This window comes from Balaenoptera ricei, chromosome 19 (assembly GCF_028023285.1).
Source record: "Balaenoptera ricei isolate mBalRic1 chromosome 19, mBalRic1.hap2, whole genome shotgun sequence".
Classification (NCBI taxonomy): domain Eukaryota; kingdom Metazoa; phylum Chordata; class Mammalia; order Artiodactyla; family Balaenopteridae; genus Balaenoptera; species Balaenoptera ricei.
Genome location: NC_082657.1, coordinates 6,727,991 through 6,750,237, shown reverse-complemented (window position 1 = coordinate 6,750,237; position 22,247 = coordinate 6,727,991). Strand labels below are relative to the sequence as shown.

General features: G+C 45.1%; 1 protein-coding gene across 1 annotated transcript in view; it reads right to left on the bottom strand.

Annotated features, from left to right (window-relative positions):
* The window catches only part of LOC132353944 (zinc finger protein 420-like), a 34,862-nt gene extending 13,110 nt beyond the window's left edge, over positions 1-21,752 (bottom strand). The window contains exons 1-6 of the mRNA XM_059905448.1: positions 21,495-21,752; positions 21,221-21,295; positions 16,756-16,842; positions 15,512-15,592; positions 12,292-12,415; positions 2,288-2,417 (exon numbers count right to left, since the gene is read on the bottom strand). Of these exons, the coding sequence (XP_059761431.1) occupies positions 2,288-2,417; positions 12,292-12,415; positions 15,512-15,592; positions 16,756-16,842; positions 21,221-21,295; positions 21,495-21,726 (729 nt within the window). The 5' untranslated portion in view covers positions 21,727-21,752. The remainder of the gene's footprint in view (positions 1-2,287; positions 2,418-12,291; positions 12,416-15,511; positions 15,593-16,755; positions 16,843-21,220; positions 21,296-21,494) is intronic.
* Positions 21,753-22,247: the final 495 nt, after the last annotated feature.

Below are 22,247 nucleotides of genomic sequence, written 5' to 3'. Positions count from 1 at the left end.
CGCACCGCAATGAAGAGTAGCCCCCGCTCGCCGCAACTAGAGAAAGCCTGCGCACAGCAACGAAGACCCAACACAGCCAAAAATAAATAAAATTAAAAAAACAAAAGAAAAAAAATCATATGCTGAGGTTGCTAAGATCTATGGTAAGAATGCATCGTCTGTCTGTGAAATTGCGACGAAAGAAAAAGAAATTCAGGACTTTGCTGGCGGTCCAGTGGTTAGGATTCAGCGCTTTCACTGCCATGGCCCCGGGTCCAATCCCAGGTCGGGGAAGGTCCCACAAGCCGCGTGGCCAAAAAAACAAAAAAACGAAAAACCCCCAACAAACTGCAAAAGTTATAGCCACAGCGCATAAGCATAAGTGCTTTACAGAAGAGGCATTAAATTTGTACAATGAGATTTTTTGAGAGAGTCCACATTCACATAACTTTTATTACTGTATATTCTTAAAATTGTTCTATTTTATTATTAGTTATTATTGTTAATCTCTTACTGTGTCTAATTTGTAAATGAAATTTTATCATAGGTATAAGTGTTTAGAAGAAAACAGTGTGAAAATTAATAAAGGCGAACCTCATTTAAAGTGGAGTTGGGGGGCTTCCCTGGCGGTCCAGTGGTTAAGACTCCATGCTTCCAATGCAGGGGGCGCGGGTTCGATCCCTGTTCAGGGAAGTAAGATCCCATATGCCGCGTGGCGCAGCCAAAAATTAAATTAAATTAAATTAGATTAGATTATTTAAAAAGTGGAGTTGGGAGGCCAGGAGGGGGAGTTCTCAAGCAGCACCACTCCACATCCATCACAGGCCCTAATGGAAGAAGCTTCAGCAGGAAAGAACCATCTATTATAGGCCCCAACCAGAAAAGATGTACATTGCATCCCCTACAAGAAATCAACTACCGCAGCAACTAGGCCAATGAGAAACCATCACCACTCTGAATTCTCACTTTTCTCCAATGGACTTTCATTCAAAAGAACTCCTCTCAATTTCCTGGGTTTTTTTTCTCCATAAGATAAAGTTCCTCTATTGTTTGTTGGACTTCCTATGGCTTTTGCTATAGCCTGCTTGTCCCGAATTGCAATTCTTTGCTGTTCCTGAATAAGCCCATTTTGCTGGTAAAAATAACCCGCTGCTTTATTCTTTAGGTTAACAACAGTATATAGAGGGTTCAGTACTATCCAAGATTTCAGCCATCCACTGGGGGTCTTGGAATGTACCCTCCGAGGATAATGGGATCTACTGTAATTACAAAACGAAGAGGATAACTTTTTAAAGTGGAGAAACTTGGCAGATGCCACCTTAGCCAAGTGATTGAGGCCAATGTGACCAGTGATGGGCAAGCGGACATCACAGGCTCCTGCTCTGTTAAGGACACATCTCACTCCTAAGGTATTCCTGCCAAAAGCATGTAGCCTAAATCTAATTACAAGGGAACAACCAACACATCCAAACTGAGGGACATTCTAGAAGTACGTGGTCTGCAATCTTCAGAATTGCTAAGATCATGAAGGTCAAAGAAAGACTGAACAACTGTTCCAGGTTAACGGAGACTAAAGTGACGACAACGAATGCAGTGCATGACACGGGATTTTCTTTTGCCATTAATGACATTATTGGGACAATTAGCAAAATCTGAAAAAGGCCTGCAGATTAGCTAATCAATAGTATTGTATGGATGTTCATTTCCTGATGTGAGCATAGTGCAATGGTTTTGGAAGAAAATGACTGTTTTTAGAAAAAACACAGAGACTTATGGAGGCTGGGGGCACGCAGAGGCCCAGAGAGAAGGGAACAGACACAGAGAAAGAGAAGCAGAGACCCAGGGAGAGAGAGGCAGAATGGGGGTTGGGGTGGTGGTGGGAGATTGGAGAGGGGAGATGAGACCCAGAGAGAGGGGCTAGGGCTTTCGGGTCAGACATCCCTGGGTTCACACCATGTCGACAACTCATCGGCATTGTGATCTGGAAGAAGCCATGAATCTCCCTTGCCTGTTTCTTCTTCACCTGCTAAGTGAGGAAAAGGTACATTCTCCCTCCTGGGAAATGGCCGCAGATCCGCACTCGGCTAGACTCCTGGAAAACAGCGGGTGCCCAATTCCTGTGCGCTGAGTCGATGGCACTGGGGCACTGGGGCTCTGAGGCAGCCTCACGAGTGACAGGAGGGGGCGGGGAGCCGCCCACAGCACCCTTCCCCTCCCACCCAGGCAGACTCGGCCCGCCTCCTGCGCGCCTGCCTCGGTCAGCCCACACCCAACAGCAACCTCTCGTGTCCGCCAGTTCGGAACTCACCTGTGCGCCCCCGCGGGTGGTGCACGGCGGCCAGGCCTTCCCGCCCTCCTTCGGGCCCCGGAAAGCGCCTGCGCGGTCGCTGTCTCGGAACCTCAAGTCCTGATACTTTAAACTGCGCTCCGCAGCTGGACTGCATTTCCCAGAAACCACTGCGGCTCACGCTCCTCTAGGCCTAAGGTCTCTGAGGGCAGGGGAATGCTGGGAAATGGAGTCCACGAGTAGAAAGTGGGGCGGGAGAAAAAGTGCTGTAAACAGCTACTTTGCAGCTGGCTGAAACATGGTATTTGGCAACTGTATGGCTGTACTGGCACCGTGAATATTTCCATTATAGCCAAAGTTTTTCACTGCCCTCCACAGGAGGCGACGTCATAGTCCAGTTAACCCATCTAACTCAAATTTCTCCTACCAAAGCAAAAGTTTTCAAGACACCACCTAAACTGATGGTGAATGAATCGAGCCTCTGTTACTTAATTATTCAATTTCCCTGGGCAACCGCCTTCCTGTTTGGCTCAGTTTCATCCATCACCTCTTAAGGGGCAGCGTGGTAAAGGAAACAAACCCTTATAGTGGGAGCTGGAGATGGCCAGGAATGCAAGGATGCATTGGGTTATTATAAATTCGTCTGTTAATATATCAAAATAATAAAATCTTGTTGCCGAAACTCGGACTCCGTTCACCGGTGCTGAATAGAAATGCGGAGTCAGAGTTTTGGGTGAAGTAGAAAAGAGTAGCTTTTATTGCTTTGCCAGGCAAAGGGGCCATAAGGGGCTAATGCCCTCAAGACTGTGTGACCCACCCTGGAGGGGGTAATGAGGAGTTTTATAGTGTTCAAGGAGCAGGGCGTGATCAGCTTGTGGACAATTCTCGGATTGCTTGGCATCAAGGTGAAGTTTCAAGCATCATCAATCTTCTGGTTTCAACCAGTCTAGGTTCTATGTTCTTTTTTTTAAAAATAAATTTATTTATTTATTTTTGGCTGCGTTGGGTCTTCGTTGCTGTGAGCGGGCTTTCTCTAGTTGTGGTGAGCAGGGGCTACTCTTCCTTGCCGTGTGCGGGCTACTCATTGTGGTGGCTTCTCTTGCTTCCAAGCACCGGCTCGAGGCATGTGGCCTTCAGTAGTTGCAGCAAGCGGGCTCAGTAGTTGTGGCTCACAGGCTTAGTTGCTCCGTAGCATGTGGGATCTTCCCGGACCAGGGATCAAACCCATGTCCCCTGCATTGGCAGGCGGATTCTTACCCACTGCGCCACCAGGGAAGTCTACTTCTACTTTTTTTTTTAAACATCTTTATTGGAGTATAATTGCTTTATAATGCTGTGTTAGTTTCTGCTGTATAACAAAGTGAATCAGCTATATGCATACGTATATTCCCATATCCCCTCCCTCTTGCGTCTCCCTCCCACCCTCCTGATGACACCCCTCTAGGTGGTCGCAAAGCACCGAGCTGATCTCCCTGTGTTATGCAGCTGCTTCCTACTAGCTATCTATTTTACATTTGGTAGTGTATATATGTCAATGTTACTCTCTCACTTCGTCCCAGCTTACCCTTCCCCCTTCCCGTGTCCTCAAGTCCATTCTCTACGTCTGTGTCTTTATTCATGTCCTGCCCCTAGGTTCATTAGAACCTTTTTTTTTTTTTTTGATTCCATATATATGTGTTATCATACGGTATTTGTTTTTCTCTTTCTGACTTACTTCACTCTGTATGACAGACTCTAGGTCCATCCACCTCACTACAAATAACTCAATTTCATTTCTTTTTATGGCTGAGTAACATTCCATTGTATATATGCGCCACATCTTCTTTACCCATTCATCTGTCGATGGACACTTAGGTTGCTTCCATGTCCTGGCTATTGTAAATAGTGCTGCAATGAACATTGTGGTACATGACTCTTTTTGAATTATGGTTTTCTCAGGGTATATGCCCAGTAGTGGGATTGCTGGGTCATATGGTAGTTCTGTTTTTAGTTTTTTAAGGAACCTCCATACTGTTCTCCGTAGTGGCTGTATCAATTTACATTCCCACCAACAGTGCAAGAGGGTTCCCTTTTCTCCACACCCTCTCCAGCATTTACTGTTTGTAGATTTTTTCATGATGGCCATTCTGACTGGTGTGAGCTGATACCTCATTGTAGCTTTGATTTGCATTTCTCTAATGATTAGTGATGTTGAGCATCTTTTCATGTGTTTGTATATCTTCTTTGGAGAAATATCTATTTAGGTCTTCTGACCATTTTTGGATTGGGTTTTTTTTTTTTTTTTGATACTGTGCTGCATGAGCTGCTTGTATATTTTGGAGATTAATCCTTTGTCAGTTACTTCGTTTGCTGTGCAAAAGCTTTTAAGTTTCATTAGGTCCCATTTGTTTATTTTTGTTTTTATTTCCATTTCTCTAGGAGGTTGGTCAAAAAGGATCTTGCTGTAATTTATGTCATAGAGTGTTCTGCCTATGTTTTCCTCTAAGAGTTTTATGGTGTCTGGCCTTACATTTAGGTCTTTAATCCATTTTGAGTTTATTTTTGTGTATGGTGTTAGGGAGTGTTCTAATTTCATTCTTTTACATGTAGCTGTCCAGTTTTCCCAGCACCACTTATTGAAGAAGTTGTCTTTTCTCCATTGTATACTCTTGCCTCTTTTTATCAAAGATAAAGTGACCGTATGTGCGTGGGTTTATCTCTGGGCTTTCTATCCTGTTCCATTGATCTATATTTCTGTTTTTGTGCCAGTACCATACTGTCTTGATTACTGTAGCTTTGTAGTATAGTCTGAAGACTGGGAGCCTGATTCCTCCAGCTCCGTTTTTCTTCCTCAAGATTGCTTTGGCTATTCAGGGTCTTTTGTGTTTCCATACAAATTGTGAAATTTTTTGTTCTAGTTCTGTGAAAAATGCCATTGGTAGTTTGATAGGGATTGCATTGAATCTGTAGATTGCTTTGGGTAGTAGAGTCATTTTCACAGTGTTGATTCTTCCATTCCAAGGACATGGTATATCTCTCCATCTGTTTGTATCATCTTTAATTTCTTTCATCAGTGTCTTACAGTTTTCTGCATACAGGTCTTCTGTCTCCTTAGGTAGGTTTATTCCTAGGTATTTGGTTCTTTTTGTTGCAGTGGTAAATGGGAGTGTTTCCTTAATTTCTCTTTCAGATTTTTCATCATTAGTGTATAGGAATGCAAGAGATTTCTGTGCATTAATTTTGTATCCTGCTACTCTACCAAATTCATTGATTAGCTCTAGTAGTTTTCTGGTAGCATCTTTAGGATTACCTATGTATAGCATCGTGTCATCTGCAAACAGTAACAGTTTTATTTCTTCTTTTCCGACTTGGATTCCTTTTGTTTCTTTTTCTCCTGTGATTGCTGTGGCTAAAACTTCCAAAACTATATTGAGTAATAGTGGTGAAAGTGGGCAACCTTGTCTTGTTCCTGATCTTAGAGGAAATGGTTTCAGTTTTTCACCATTGAGAACAATGTTGGCTGTGGTTTTGTCATATATGGCCTTTATTATGTTGAGGTGGGTTCCCTCTATGCCTACTTTCTGGAGAGTTTTTATCATAAATGGGTGTAGAATTTTGTCAAAAGCTTTTTCTGCATCTATTGAGATTATCATATGGTTTTCATCCTTCAGTTGGTTAATATGGTGTATCACATTGATTGATTTGCATATATTGAAGAATCCTTGCATTCCTGGGATAAACCCCACTTGCTCATGGTGTATGATCCTTTTAATGTGCTGCTGGATTCTGTTTGCTAGTATTTTGTTGAGGATTTTTGCATCTATGTTCATCAGAGATATTGGCCTGTAGTTTTTTGTGTGACATCTTTGTCTGGTTTTGGTATGAGGGTGATGATGGCCTTGTAGAATGAGTTTGGGTGTGTTCCTCCCTGTGCTATATTTTGGAAGAGTTTGAGAAGGATAGGTGTTAGCTCTTCTCTAAATGTTTGGTAGAATTCACCTGTGAAGCCATCTGGTCCTGGGCTTTTGTTTGTTGGAAGATTTTTAATCACAGTTTCGATTTCAGTGCTTGTGATTAGTCTGTTTATATTTTCCATTTCTTCCTGGTTCAGTCTCGGAAGGTTGTGCTTTTCTAAGAATTTGTCCATTTCTTCCAGATTGTCCATTTTATTGGCATATAGTTACTTGTAGTAATCTCTCATGATCCTTTGTATTTCTGCAGTGTCAGTTGTTACTTCTCCTTTTTCATTTCTAATTCTGTTGATTTGTCTTCTCCCTTTTTTTCTTGATGAGCCTGGCTAATGATTTATCAATTTTGTTTATCTTCTCAGAGAACCAGCTTTTAGTTTTATTGATCTTTGCTGTTGTTTCCTTCATTTCTTTTTCATTTATTTCTGATCTGATCTCTATGATTTCTTTCCTTCTGCTAACTTTGGGGTTTTTTTGTTCTTCTTCCTCTAATTGTTTTAGGTGTAAGGTTAGGTTGTTTATTTGAGATTTTTCTTGTTTCTTGAGGTAGGGTTGTGTTGTTATAAACTTCCCTCTTAGAACTGCTTTTGCGGCATCCCATAGGCTTTGGGTCGTCGTGTTTTCATTGTCATTTGTTTCTAGGTATTTTTTGATTTCCTCTTTGATTTCTTCAGTGATCTCTTGGTTGTTTAGTAGGGTAATGTTTAGCCTCCATGTGTTTGTATTTTACAGGTTTTTTTCCCCTGTAATTGATATCTAGTCTCATAGCTTTGTGGTCAGAAAAGATACTTGATATGATTTCAATTTTCTTAAATATACCAAGGCTTGATTTGTGACCCAAGATATGGTCTATCCTGGAGAATGTTCCATGAGCACTTGAGAAGAAAGTGTATTCTGTTGTTTTTGGATGGAATGTCTTATAAATATCAATTAAGTCCATCTTGTTTAATGTGTCATTTAAAGCTTGTGTTTCCTTATTTATTTTCATTTTGGATGATCTGTCCATTGGTGAAAGTGGAGTGTTAAAGTCCCCTACTATTATTGTGTTACTGTCGATTTCCTTATGTATTGAGGTGCTCCTATGTTGGGTGCGTAAATATTTACAATTGTTATATCTTCTTCTTGGATTGATCCCTTCACCATTATGTAGTGTCCTTCTTTGTCTCTTGTAATAGTCTTTATTTAAAGTCTATTTTGTCTGATATGAGACTTGCTATTCCAGCTTTCTTCTGATTTCCATTTGCATGGAATTTTTTTTTTTCTATCACCTCACTTTCAGTCTGTATGTGTCCCTAGGTCTGAAGTAGGTCTCTTGTAGACAGCATATGTACGGGTCCTGTTTTCGTATCCATTCAGCCAGTCTATGTCTTTTGGTTGGAGCATTTAATCCATTTACATTTAAGGTAATTATCAATATGTATGTTCCTATTACCATTTTCTTGATTGTTTTTGGTTTGTTTTTGTAGGTCTTTTCCTTCTCCTGTGTTTCCTGCCTAGAGAAGTTCCTTTAGCATTTGTTGTAAAGCTGGTTTGGTGGTGCTGAATTCTCTTAACTTTTGCTTATCTGTAAAGGTTTTAATTTCTCCAGCGAATATGAATGAGATCCTTGCTAGGTAGAGTTATCTTGGTTGTAGGTTCTTCCTTATCATCACTTTAAATATGTCCTGCCACTCCCTTCTGGCTTGCAGAGTTTCTGCTGAAAAACCAGCTGTTAACCTTATGGGGTTAACATATAACCTTGTATGTTATTTGTTGCTTTTCCCTTGCTGCTTTTAGTATTTTTTCTTTGTATTTAATTAATTAATTATTTATTTATTTATTTTTGGCTGTGTTGGGTCTTCGTTTCTGTGCGAGGGCTTTCTCTAGTTGTCGCAAGCGGGGGCCACTCTTCATCATGGTGCACGGGCCTCTCACTATCACAGCCTCTCTTATTGCGGAGCACAGGCTCCAGTCACGCAGGCTCAGTAGTTGTGGCTCATGGGCCTAGTTGCTCCGCGGCATGTGGGATCTTCCCAGACCAGGGCTCAAACCCGTGTCCCCTGCATTGGCAGGCAGATTCTCAACCACTGCGCCACCAGGGAAGCCCCACTTTGTATTTAATTTTTGATAGTTTGATTCATATGTGTCTTGGTGTGTTTCTCTTTGGGTTTATCCTGTATGGTATTCTCTGTGCTTCCTGGATTTGATTGACTATTTCCTTTCCCATGTTAGGGAAGTTTTTGACTATAATCTTTTCAAATATATTCTCAGACCCTTTCTTTTTCTCTTCTTTTTCTGGACCCCTGTAATTCGAATGTTGGTGTGTTTAATGTTGTCCCAGAGGTCTCTGAGTCTGTCCTCAATTCTTTTCTTTTTTCTTTATTCTGCTCCCTGGCAGTTATTTCCACCATTTTATCTTCCAGCTCACTTATCCGTTCTTCTGCCTCAGTTATTCTGCTATTGATTCCTTCTAGAGTATTTTTAATTTCAGTAATTGTGTTGTTCATCATTGTTTGTTTGCTCTTTAGTTCTTCTAGATCCTTGTTGAATATTTCTTGTATTTTCTCCATTCTGTTTCTGAGATTTTGGATCATCTTTGCTATCATTACTCTGAATTCTTTTTCAGGTAGGTTGCCTATTTCATCTTCATTTATTTGGTCTTGTAGGTTTTTACCTTGCTCCTTTGTCTGTAACATATTTTTTTGTCATTTCATTTTTTTTTTTTGATGGATGTTGCTGTATTCCTGTCTTACTTGTTGTTTGGCCTGAGATGTACAGCACTGGAGTTTGCAGGCAGTTGGATAGAGCCGGGTCTTGGTGCTGAGATGAGGACCTCTGGGAGGCCTCACTCCGATTAATATTCCCTGGGGTTTGAGGTTCTCTGTTAGTCCAGCGGTTTGGACTCAGAGCTCCCATCACAGGAGCTCGGCCCAACCTCTGGCCTGGGAACCAAGAATTTGCAATCCTGCAAGCTTCGTGGCACAGTTTAAAAAAAAAAAAAAGAAAAGAAAAAAGAAAGAAAGAAAGAAAGGAGCAGTACAATATCAAAGAATAAAAAATAAAATAAAATTAGAAAGATAAAAAATATATTAGGAAAAATAAAACTATAATTGAAACAACCAGTTGCTGGGGGCTCCTCCCGTCCCCTTAGGTGTCTGTGGTCCCCAACCAGTGCCTGGTAGGTGCCCTAGTTGTGAGGAGACGCGAATTCTGTGTCCTCCTAGTATGCCATCTTGACTCCGCCCCTCTAAAATTCTATGTCTTTTAATTGAAACTTTCTCAAGTATTTTCAAGAATATGAAGTTTTATAAGATTGTCTTTTTAAATTTTTCAAATAGAAGTCTTCACATAGGATTAAAAACTTGCTGTTAAGGAGAAACATAAAGCATTACCAGGAGAAGGTGTCTTCAAGGCTGTGCTTCCAGGCTTAAGGATCTTGGTAGGCGCCTTAAGCCCGCTTGGTTTTAGCATACTCATTGTCCTTAGTATGTCAGAGATGTTTTTCCTTTGCCTGTTGCCACTATCTTTCCCCAGTCATTGATACAACTGTGGGTGTTTCTATAGTGAAGTCAGTCTCTGGGTTAAATCGCTCACTGCCGCCTCAGTCGCCGCCAGTCACCGCCACCTGCCCCACTGCAGCAGCAGCCGCCGCGCGGCCCCCGCCTCCCACCTCCTGGCTCGTCAGCGACTTCTACTTTTTAATTAGGGTATTTGGAATCTACAGATGAGTGAGACGTGGCCCCACCCCTTGAGGAGCACCCAGTCAGGTGTCCAGAGCGGGACACCAATTGGGGCACGGTCCTCCAGAAACTGATGCAGACACTGAGGAATCTGTCACAGACTTTATTAAACTTCTTTTCCTTTCCCCTTACAAACCTCAAAATCAGAGCCCTACTGAAGCAGGAGTTTTCGGTTTCGCCTATATGTAATAGCCCTGGTCAGAGAGAAAAAGTCTGCAGGTTAGAAAAAGAACTTCAGACCCCTCCAGGTCAACTGACCACCCAAAACCTTCCCTCCAATCATTGGCTTTATTTGGCTCAGCCAGTGACATCATGGGTCTCTGGGAAGATCTCCAGGGTTCTCAGCCAATCAGAACATAAGGAGGGAGGAGAGAAAAGTTGGGACTGGGACTGAGGGTATGAAATGTGGAAACAGAAAGAATGGAAAAAGACAGGAGACTCTGAGAGACACAGACACGGGGAGAGAGACTCAAAGAGATGAGAAAGACAGAAAGAGAAATGAGGAAAAGAGAGAAGCAGGTGTACTGGGTTGAACTGTGTCCCCCCACTCCAAAGATATATCCAAGTCCTAAACCCCAGTACCTGTGAATGTGACCTTACTTGCAAATAGGGTCTTTGCAGATATAATTATGTTAAGGTAAAAATGAGATTATTCTGGTTTTAGGCTGGCCCTTACATTCAAAGACTGGTGTCCTTACAAGAGAAAGGGGAGGGAGGTTTGGGACACAGATACTGAGGACAAAGCCATTGAAGACAGAGGCAGAGACTGGAGGGAGGCCACTAGCCAAGGGATACCACGGATGCCAGCCGCCACCAGAAGGTAGGAGACAGGTATGGAATGGACTCTCTCTCAGAACCTCCAAAAGGAACTCACCCTGCCAACCCGTGGATGTTGGACTTCTGGCCTCCAGAACTCTGAGAGAATAAATTTCTGTTGCCTTGAGCTGCCCAGTTTGTGGTCATTTGCTACAGCAGCAAGAGGAAACTAATACACAGGGAGACAGTGGGGAGAGAACAGGGAGAGAGTTCTGCTCTAGAGAGATCAAGACGGGAGACAGAGGCTGAGGGAGAGAGAAACAGAAATCAAGATGGGGAAGGGAAATCCAGAGATGGGAGAGGGGAAGACAGACAGAGACAGAAATGAAGACCAGAAGATGGAGAGGGAACGGTGGGAAGGTGGGAGGGGAAAGAGGGGAGTCACAGAGGGAGAGATTTAAAGAAGCAGAGAGGGGTTGACAGATAGGGACAGAGTCTGTGGAGTGGGAGGGACGGGAGTCAGAAACAGAGACCCAGAGATGGGGAGAGACATTCAGAGACAGACACAGAGACTGAGACACACAGATTCAACATGGCGGGCAGGGAAGGGGAAGAGGGAGATGGCAGAATTGGGACCGGGACAGAGGAAAGGAGGAGAAAGTCCAGTGGGAGAGGCTGAGAGGGGGAGAGAAGGGGAGATTCCTTAGGCTAAGGGCTGATTTACTTCTCACCACCACCCTTAAGTGGGAGGTACTGGGATTATCCCCAGTTGAATATGAAGAAACCAAGGCATTTGGGAAAGGAGGGTGAGGGGCAGATAGAGGAGGCAGAGAGAAGAGGAGAGGGGCTGAGAGGGGGCTGAACCAGAGACAAGCAGACAGGGGCGGGGGGAGCGCTCAAGATGGAGAAAGGAGGGTGGGGGTGATTTCTCCCCTCGTGGGAGCATCATGGGCTCAGTGCTTGGGGCCCTGGAGATGTTTTCATTTTAAATACTTTGACTATACTCAATATTTTGTAATAACGTATAAGTGAAAAGAATCGGAAAAAGTATATATATATGTGTGTATCTGAATCACTGTACTGTACACCTGAAACTAACACAACATTGTAAATCAACTATACTTCAATTAAAATAAGTAAATAAATAAACACTTTGAAAATCAGGAGAAAATAAATTAATATAACAATGATGAGGATGATGGATATATAATAACGAGCCCAGATTGGATTATATCTGTCTTCATACATGAAATATAATTTTTAGTGTTTTTTCAGTGGAGGAAGAGACCCATGAAGGCCAAAGTGATGAGGACCCAGGAAAGACATAATGTGGCCCAGGGGGTGGGGGGAAGAGGAGATGAGAGCGACAGATGGACGGAGAGACATGAGAGAGAGAGAGAGAGAGAGAAAAGAGATGGCAAGAGGGAAGGAGAGACCAAGAAAAAAGGAGAAAGAAAGAGAGACAGAGGGAAACAGAGAGAGAGGCATAAAGTGACTGGGGAGGAGACTCCCAAACGACACAGTGACGGACCCAGGGCAATGCTACTTTTCAGGGGCCCAGGGGGGCATTTGGGGACCTCAGGAGGGGGCAGGGATGACTCACGAAGCCACGATGACACCAAAGGCCAAGACAGCCAGACACACGGAAATGATGCTGCCGAACAGGGCCCGATTCCGCGGGGATCCGCTGTCCTGGTACCGCAGGTCCATGCGGGGCTGCCCGTCGACTGGGTAGTGGACAGTGGGGGTGGGAGCCAGCGCGACTTCCAAGTCATCACCCTTCCCCGGGCTTGTACCCACACCCACCTGCTCACTCGGCAGCCCAGCCAGGGTCGGGCCTCTCTCTCCGTTCTCTCTACTTGGCCCCTGCCCTCTCCTGGGTCTGACTTTTCCTTCATCGGTTCCTCAAATTCTGTGTCCCAGGCACCGTTCTAGGTGCTTGGGATACCGCTGGGAACTCCGCTGGCAAACCTCCCTGGCCTGAAGGAGCAGTCTACATAGCACAGCACAGTGACAGAGAAGAGCCCAGCGCCAAATGCATCTCATTGGATGGGGATGGGAGCGGGGGCGGCGGGGATGGAGGGGAGGACTTGGTAACTACCCACAAACGTGAGAGGGGGATGCAAAATGCTGACGATCTCAGGCTGCATCTTAGCTGGTGACCCTGAAGGTGGCCTGGGGAGTCCCATTCTGCAACTTCGATTTGCTCCCTCCCCTAACTCTTTCATTCTGTCAGCCAAGCCTCTTGGCTCGACCTTCAAAACCAGCATCTGATCCACCTCCTGGGTTGCGGACCTGGTCCAGCTCTCATCACCACTCCTTTCAAGGGAAGGGGCTCCCTGCTTCTCCTACAGTTCCCCATCTGGCCACCAGGGGGCGTCGATAACACCCAAGTCTGCTCACGTCCCTCTTCCGCTCAGAGCCTTCCAGTGGCTCTCGTTTCATTTAGAATCAAAGCCCAAGTCCTCACCATGATCCACCAGGCCCTGCACGATCTGGTCACCATGTGGCCACCCTACTACCCTCCTCTTCATTCACTCGCCTCTGGCCACACTAGCTTCCCTCTTATTACTCAACCATGTTGGATCTTCGCACCTGCTGTTCCCTTTGTCGTTCACACTGTTCCTCACGCCTTCACTTCCTTTAGATCTCAAACATCACTTCTTCAGAGAGGTCCCCCCACCCGCCCCTCCCCCAGGCACTTTTTATCAAATTGTTCTGTTCTGTTTTCATTAGAGCACTATCGCTGTCTGGAATTAGTCCATTTATTTGTTCATGTAATTATCATCTAACAGTGGTTCTCAGCGGGGGACAATTTTACCTCCCAGGGGACATTTGGAAACGTCTGGAGGCTGGAAATGATTGTCATAACTTTGGTTGGAGGGTACTAACTGGCGCTGAGCGGGTAGAGGCCAGGGGGGCTGCTAAAATTCCTATAACACATAGGACAGCCTCAGAACAAAGAATTATCCAGCCCCAATGTCAATAGTGCCAAGGTTGAGAAAACCTAGGCTAACCCTTCACGCTATTAAAATGTGGGCTCGGGCTTCCCTGGTGGCACAGTGGTTAAGAATCCGCCTGCCAATGCAGGGGACACGGGTTCGAGCCCTGGTCCGGGAAGATCCCACATGCTGCGGAGCAGCTAAGCCCGTGTGCCACAACTACTGAGCCTGCGCTCTAGAGCCCACGAGCCACAACTACTGAGCCTGTGAGCCACAACTACTGAGCCTGTGAGCCACAACTACTGAAGCCTGTGTGCCTAGAGCCCGTGCTTCGCGAGAGAAGCCACCGCAATGAGAAGCCCGTGCACCGCAACGAAGAGTAGCCCCCGCTCGTCACAACTAGAGAAAAGCGCGTGCGCAGCATTGAAGACCCAGTGCAGCCAAAAATAAATAAATAAATAAATAAATAAATAAATTTATAAAATGTGGGCTCTATGAGACATTTGTCTCCCATTCTGCTGATCCTCAGTTTGGGGCATTATAAGGTGCTCAAAATATTTGTTGTAGTTAAACATCATCCTCAGAGAGCAAATAGATGAATTCTTCCTTTTCAACTAGTCAATGTCATAGGGGAAAACAACTGGTAAGAGAAATTCCTCTAGATTTAAAAAAAAAGTGAAAAAAAACCTAACACTTAAATGATACGAGAAGTCCTCTCATTGAATACTGGTTTGAATGAAATCAGCAGTGAAGATATTCTGGGGGAAATTAGGGAAGTTGGAAAAGGGACTTGGAATTATTTGATACTGAAGAATTGTGAGGTTCATTGGGAAGGGCATTGTGGTTATGTAGGAAGTGTTCCTTTTAGAGGTACACACTATGGGTGAAATCTCGTGATGCCTGATTTCTTTTAAAATATGACGGCAATAAACAAAGTGAAGCAAATGTGGAGGTATGTTCATTGTCAACATAATTTGATAGAAAGTGATACTTTAGAGGGCTTCCCTGGTGGCAGCAGTGGTTAAGAATCCGCCTGCCAATGCAGGGGACACAGGTTCGAGCCCTGGTCTGCGAAGATCCCACATGCTGCGGAGCAACTAAGCCCATGCGCCACAACTACTGAGCCTGTGCTCTAGAGCCCGCGAGCCACAACTACTGAAGCCCCTGTGCCACAACTACTGAAGCCCGTGCGCCTAGAGCCCGTGCTCCGCAACAAGAGGAGCCACCACAATGAGAAGCCCGCGCACCACAATGAAGAGTAGCCCCCGCTCGCCGTAACTAGAGAAAGCCCGCACACAGCAACAAAGACTCAACGCAGCCAAAAATAAATAAATAAATTTATAAAAAAAAAAAAAAAGAAAGTGATACTTTAGAAAGTATGATCAGGGAGTTCTCTCTGAGGAGGGGGACTTGATGACTTTACTGAAGTAAGGGAGTGAGAGGAACAGTGTGACAGAGAGAGGGAACAGCATGTGAAAAGGTTCAGCATGACTATTCAATCTTGATGGATATATAGGGGTTCACTGTATTATTTTCTGTGCAATAAGGATGTATGTTTTTTAAAACCTCTGAATGAATGAGTGAATTCAGCACATCCTTTCAGACTCCCCTGGTATGGCACTGGCTAAGCATAAAATGTTTTTCTAGCACCTGCCATTCTGGCCTTAGAAGCACTGTAAAGTTACAGAGGGGTCTTCCAGTTAGTAGGGGGAAAGTGAATTTCAGAATGTGGAAGCAACTTCTGGGCCACTGTGTAATCAAATGGAAAGGGCAGGGTTTAAGGCTGCATGTGGGAGACCTCAAAAGTCATATCCACTGGGATATGGCTGTCTTCACCTCTCATGCACCTGTCCCATGCCTTCCCCCATGCCAGGAACTTACCAAAACAGTACTTTTCTTTGATGCATTTGGGACTGATCCTCTGGCAATGTAAACAATCCAAGACTTCTTCTTTTAGCAAGCCTGGACAAGAGGAAAGGGAGAAGTGGGATGAGGGCATATATCAGAGGACTGGCAAGGGGGAGGAAGGCAGAAGGGGAAAGAGGAGAGGGAGTCCCTTGGCCCTCCTGAATTTGGAGGTCCCATGTGCAGCAGAGCCAGCTGAGCAAAATGCACTGATGACTCACATTAAAAATAATTTGTATATAATCACTGAAAAGTGGAATTCAGTTGTGCATTTGACCCAACATTTTGTTGGTAGACATGTGATTACATTAAATTAATTTTAAATTTAATGTCTACCAACAGAATGTTTACACTTCTCTATTCCTATTTTGCTGCCCCTTGTGGCATAGACTGGCTGCCTGCTCCCTCATCTGTCTCCCCGGCTTCCCGCCACACAGGAAGACTACATTTCCCAGGCTCCTTTGTAGTTGGTTGTACCCATGTGACCAAGTTCTGGCCAATAGAAGGTGGACAGAACGATGTATGTCACTCCCAGGCCAGCTACAAAAGGCCCTGTAGGATTCCCTATTCACTTTCCCTTCGGAAGTTAGCCTAGCAGCCACCGCACAGGTGCAGCCTGGATCCTGGAGTCACCACTTGGAAGATGTTCAACTCCCAATGGAATTTTGGCAAGAGAGAAATAAACCTTTCGTTTGTTAAACAACTGAGATGTGGGGGGTTATTTGTCACTGCAACATAGCCTATCCTAGCCTGACTAACATCCCCCCAAAATCTTTTTTTGCAGGTTGAAATCACTTTCATAAGCCCTCAAAAATCAGATATCCCTCGGTGCCATAGTTTTGGGGTGGGGGAACCACCAGATGGAGTAGGTGTGACAACAGGGCTTGATTTGGGGGAGACAAGGTAAAAAGGGGTAGGAGGGTAGCAAAAGGAAGAACAGACAGTAAACCCAGGACTCACGGCAAATTTTGGGATCGCAGGCTGCAAGAGAAAAGAGTGGAGGTGAGTTAAGTTGGGTCAGCAATTTGAGAATTTAATGGGAAGGGACCGGGAGAGGGAGGAAAGAGTCTGGAAAAGGAGAGAAGGGAATTTTGGGGAGAGGCAGAGAAGGCTGAGTCATAGGGGAGGTGAAAGAGGAGTTTGGAAGAAAGGGTGGGAGAAGGGGATCAAGTGATAACGGGGAAGGGGAGAAGGGGGCTTGGTGGAGAGAAATGACGCACCTTTTAATTCATATGATCTTAAAACTTTCTTGAGTTCCTTGATCACCCTCTCCCTAAGAGTCACCAGTTCATCCAGCAGAGGCCCATCTGAGGAGAAAAAGGGATCCTCCTGGGGTGGGAGGCACCCAACAAGCCCACCCCACCAGCAGCTTCAAAGAGAAGGGATGAGGGGCAATTCCCTGGTGGTCCAGTGGTTAGGACTCCACGCTTTCATTGCCGAGGGTGTGGGTTCAATCCCTGGTTGCGGTGCAGCCAAAAAATAAAAAAAGAGAAGTGATGAGGAAAGTCCTTTTCTAAGCAAGACTGGCTATTCCTCGGGGTCCACTAGGTGAATCTATGGCAGGGAGGTCCTACATCTACCTTCTGATCCACTGCAGGGACCCAGGCTAAACCACCAGCCTTTGGCCTCAGTTTCCTTACCTGGTAAGTGGTAGAAGGGTACACTCGGTCACCTGTCCTCTCCTTTTCCCTAATCTGCTCTCCTCTTTTCTTCTATTCTGTCTACACTCACTCCATGATTTCACCCAGCCTCATGGCTTTGTACATTATCTAGAAAGGCACTGTCCAATATGGCAGCCACTAGGCACACATGGCAATTGAACACTGGAAATGGGCTAGTCTGAATTGAGATCAGCTGTTAGTATAAAATGTATGCTGCATTTCAAAGACGTGGTATGAAAAAATAACTGTACAATGTCTCAATAATTTTTATTTTGACCGCTTGTTGAAATGGTAATATTTTAGGTATTGGGTTAAATAAAATCTATTAAAATTAATTTCATCTGCTTCTGTTTACCTTTTTAAAAATGTGACTGCCAGAAAATTTTAAATTACATATGTGACTATTTGTGCCTCACATATTTCCACTGGACAGCACTGTTCTATACACACTGGTGCCTCCTACATTGGCATCACTAACCTAGACCACTCACTGAAGTCCAGATGCATATATCCAACTATCCACTCAGGATCTCCACTTGGATGTCTAATAAGCAGCTGAAACTCAGTGAGTCCAAGACTGAACCTTGATATCCTCCTCCAAACTCACGTCCTATGAAAGTGAAGTCTTCTCCATCTTCATAGAAAGTGAAGTCTTCTCCATCTTCATAGAAAGTGAAGTCTTCTCCATCTTCATAGAAAGTGAAGTCTTCTCCATCTTCATAGATGGAGATGCTATGTTTCTAGTTCCTCAAGCCAAAATCCTTGGTGCTTTGATTCTTCTTTCCTTACATCTCACATGCAACTTGTCCACATGCATGTGAGTAAATCCTGTCCGTGAATAGTCAAGAGAGATCCAGGAATCCAACATTTCTTACCTCCTCCACTCCCTGGTGCCAGCCATCATCATCTCTTGCCTGGGCCATTGTCACAACCTTCTCATTGGTCCCCCAGCCTTCCCTGCTGCCCTGCTAGATCTGTTCTCCACAGCCAGAGGGACCCCAGTAAAACTTCAGGCATCTCACTAGCTTCACACTTCTGCTCAGAACCCTCCCATGTGACCCAGAGCAGAAGCCAAAAGTCCTTACCATTATAAATCCCTTCCAGTGGTCCAGTGGATGGGTACCAACCTACCCATCCCCTCCCCCTTACCTCTAGGACCTCAGCTTCTACATCTCTCCCTCTCTCTCCACTCCAGCCTCCCTGGCCTCTTCGAGGTTCTGTGAATATGCCAATCACACTCCCATCTCAGGCACTGCACTTGCTGTTCTTTCTGCCTACAGCCTTCTAGCCTAGACGTCTACCCTCTCATAGCTGCTTCCCCCTCTCCTCTGCATCTTTTCTCACGTGCTGACCTCTCAGTGACATCCTTCTTGGCTGTCCTATTTTAACCTGCAAGCCCTGCCCCTATTCCCAGCACTCTCCATCCACTGGTCCCTGCTTTATTTTTTTCTCCGTAGTATTTGTTCCCATTTGACATGTTATATTGTACAGTAAAGGGTTAACTCAGCAGGTCTGAGTTTTCCAAACCCTGCACATTCCAAAAAAAAAAAAAAGGTTTGGTTCTTGCCTGGCTCTGGCTCCTGGGAGGTAACCTCTAAGTCCTTGGAATATCCTGCCTGTTAAGTGTGTCTTTCTTTACTTGGAAGCCTTGGGTCACACCACGTAGTCTGTGATAACAATGTGATTCATGGTGGTGGCCTTGGGCCAACATGGTAGCAGCTTGACCTCTGGTGGGGCTGGAGACAGAATAACTGAGATCAGCCACTTGGGTGCTCCTTGCCTATGTAACCAACCCCAATAATATAATAATAGTTGGTAAAATCATTGGCCTGGACTCTTCAAAAGTGTCATCGTCATAAAAGACAACTGAATGCAATGCGTGCTCCCAGAACAGATCCAGGATTGAAAGAAAACTAGCCATGAAGGACATGATTGAGACAGTTGGGAACATTTTAATGAGGTTTGAATATTATAGAGGATAGTATGGAATCGATGTTAAATTCCTAGGTACACTCACTGTGTAAGAGAATGTCTTTCCTTGTTTTTAGGAGATTGCCTGCTGAAGAATTTGGGGTTGAAATGTCACTAAGTCTCAAATGGTACACACACACACACACACACACACACACATAGCAAATGTGGCAATAGGTTACCATATAGTGAAATGTTAAGAATGGTGTATAGGTGTTTATTGTACTACTCTTGCCACTTTTCTATACATTTGAATTTTTTCAAAATATAAAAATCACTTTTTTTTAAAAGGTGAGAGTTTAAAAATTACTGATGTTCAGGGCCCGCCCCCTGATATTCTGATTTAATTGGCATGGGCTGCTGCCTGGGCTCCTGGATTGTCTTAAAAGTTCCCCAGGGGATTCCAACCTGCAGCCTGAGTTGAGACCTCCTGCTCTAAGCTTTTTCTGTGAAGGTCCAGACAGTCAATATTTTCAGCTTCGAGGGCCATATGGTCATTGTTCCTACTCAGCTCTGCCTTGGAGAGCAAAAGCAACATAGACAGTACATACATGAATGGGTGTGGCTGTGTTCCAATAAAACTTTATTTGCAGATTTGGCCCCCAGGCTATATTTTGCCAATCCTTGCTCTAGACAGAGACGCAAGATGCAGCATAATCATCTTAATAACTAACATTTATTGAGCACTTACTGTGTGCTAAATGCACATTCACAAACCTCTTTATGGCTCTCAGTGACTATGGGGTGAGTGCTATTATTCCCATTTTACAGATGAGGAAACCGAGGCACAAAGATGTTAACTAGCTTGCTGAATGTTAGCCAGGCTTTGATTCCAGGGCAGTCTACCCTCAGGACCTCCACTGTAATTTCTACACCTCTCTCAAAGGTCTAGAATGGGAACACAACCTCCCTCTCTGTCCGCCAGCTGAGAACAGAACTTCCAGTGTTTAAAGTTCCCAGGAAGGGGCCTGGTCAAAGGAGACTATACACATTTGGATTTTTTTTTGGACAGCTTTACTGAGACATAACTCACATACTATACAATTAACCCATTTAAAGTACACAATTTAATGGCTTTAAGATTATTCCCAGAGTTATGTAATCATCGCCACAATTTTAGAATATTCATTACCTCTCCCTGCCCCACCAAAAGCCCTGCACTCCTTAGTATGCATTGTTTTTTAAAATTTCATATTCACTAAATGGTAGGGCAGCTCTAAAAATTGAGATAAAATTTAATTTTTTAATGTAATTAAAATGATTGTTATTTCCTCCTGATTCTATGACTACTACATATTCGTTATTAAAAAGGTGAGGGAGGGGAAAAGAAAAGGAAATTGAAATACACAGCAATTTGACAAGCATAGGCAAGAAAAGCATACATCACCTTCTGTTCCCTTATCCTAGGACAACCGACACCAGTATTCTGGCAATCTACCCACCTCCCCACCCCCATTCCTCTTTCAGGGCTCGCTTTATACAAACCACACACACACAAACATTTCATATCTTTAAAAAAAAAATGGTGGGCTCTTCCGTGGTGCCCTTCTCCCTGCTCCATCCCTCAAAGTGGGGTGAGGTTCCTGGGGCTTAGATCCGTCCTCCCACCCCAGTCCACGGGACCCTCTACTGCCCTCCCGTGGGAACTGTCTTAACGACCACAATGATTTCCAAGGACCAACCCTGAGAGTGGCGTCCCAGGAGCCGCTGAATACAAAACCAGGAGACATCTCATGGGGTGACGGTTAGGAATATAACGGTCTAAGCTGGATGTCCCAGGTTCAAATCCTCAGCTCTGTTATTCCTAGCTGTGTGACTTTGGGCATGTCGCCTAACCTCTCTGAGCCTCAGCCTCCCCCTCTGTAAAGGGCAGATCACAATACCGCCCACCTCGATGACCTGTCCTAGACTTTTCTAGAACTCTGTCAGACACACAGTAAAGGCTGTACAGTGTGTTTGCTTTTGTTTTTACACCAAGAGAAGGCGTGGTGAACCGGTGGAAAGGGAGGAAGGGAAAGGGGGCTGGAAAAAGGCTTTCCCTCTTAGCTCCTACCTCTAAGAGAATTAACCATTAAGTTGTTTGTTTGATTCTTGATAAAGGATGCCACAAGGTCCAGGTGCTCTATCCCTGGGGGCGAGAGGGGAGGAAATTCCAGTGGGTCCCTGCGAGAGCCACGTGATCCCCTCCATCTCCCTCCGAGAGTGGCCCCGCCCTCCCCCTCTTGGGGGCGTGGTCCCCAAAGCGTCGGTCTCCCGGCCCAGCCTTGGGCTACCCCACTGGTCCCTTTCTCCACCGTGCTAGGCACCCTCTCCTCCCCAGCACTCACCCACTCTCCCCACAAAGGCGTTCAGCGCGTAGTCCCGGAAGAAAGGCCCCTCCATGCCCAGCAGCAGGGCCTGAGCGCGGGCCTGCAGCTGCTCCTGATGGAAGCGGTCGGGGATGAGGGCGACGCGCAGCTGGCTCAGGGCCTCCCGCACCGAGTGGTCACACTGCAGGCAGCCCCAGCCTCGGCGGGCGCTCAGGTCCAAGAGCAGCAGAAGAGCCAAGGCCAGAAGCATAGCACGGCCTTTGTGACTTCACAGAGAACCCAGTCGGCCCCGCCCCCAGGCAGGGGCGGAGTCAAGGAGGCCGCGGGAGAAACACTCCGTGCGTGAGTGCGTGAGTGCGCAGGCGCGTGTTTGCTGAGCACCTACTTTGTGCCAGGCGTGGAGCTGGGAGCTAAGGAGAGAATTTCAAAAACCAGAGGTCTGCCCTGCCTTCTTGGATCTTACATTCATTCTTTTTTTTTTTTTTTTTTAAAGTCCTCCAAACTTCCCCGACGCCCCAAGGAGAATTATAAGGTCTTTTTATTTATTTATTTATTTATTTATTTATTTATTTATTTATTTATGGCTGTGTTGGGTCTTCGTTTCTGTGCGAGGGCTTTCTCTAGTTGCGGCAAGTGGGGGCCACTCTTCATCGCGGAGCGCGGGCCTCTCACTATCGCGGCCTCTCTTGTTACGGAGCACAGGCTCCAGACGCGCAGGCTCAGTAATTGTGGCTCACGGGCTTAGTTGCTCCGCGGCATGTGGGATCCCCC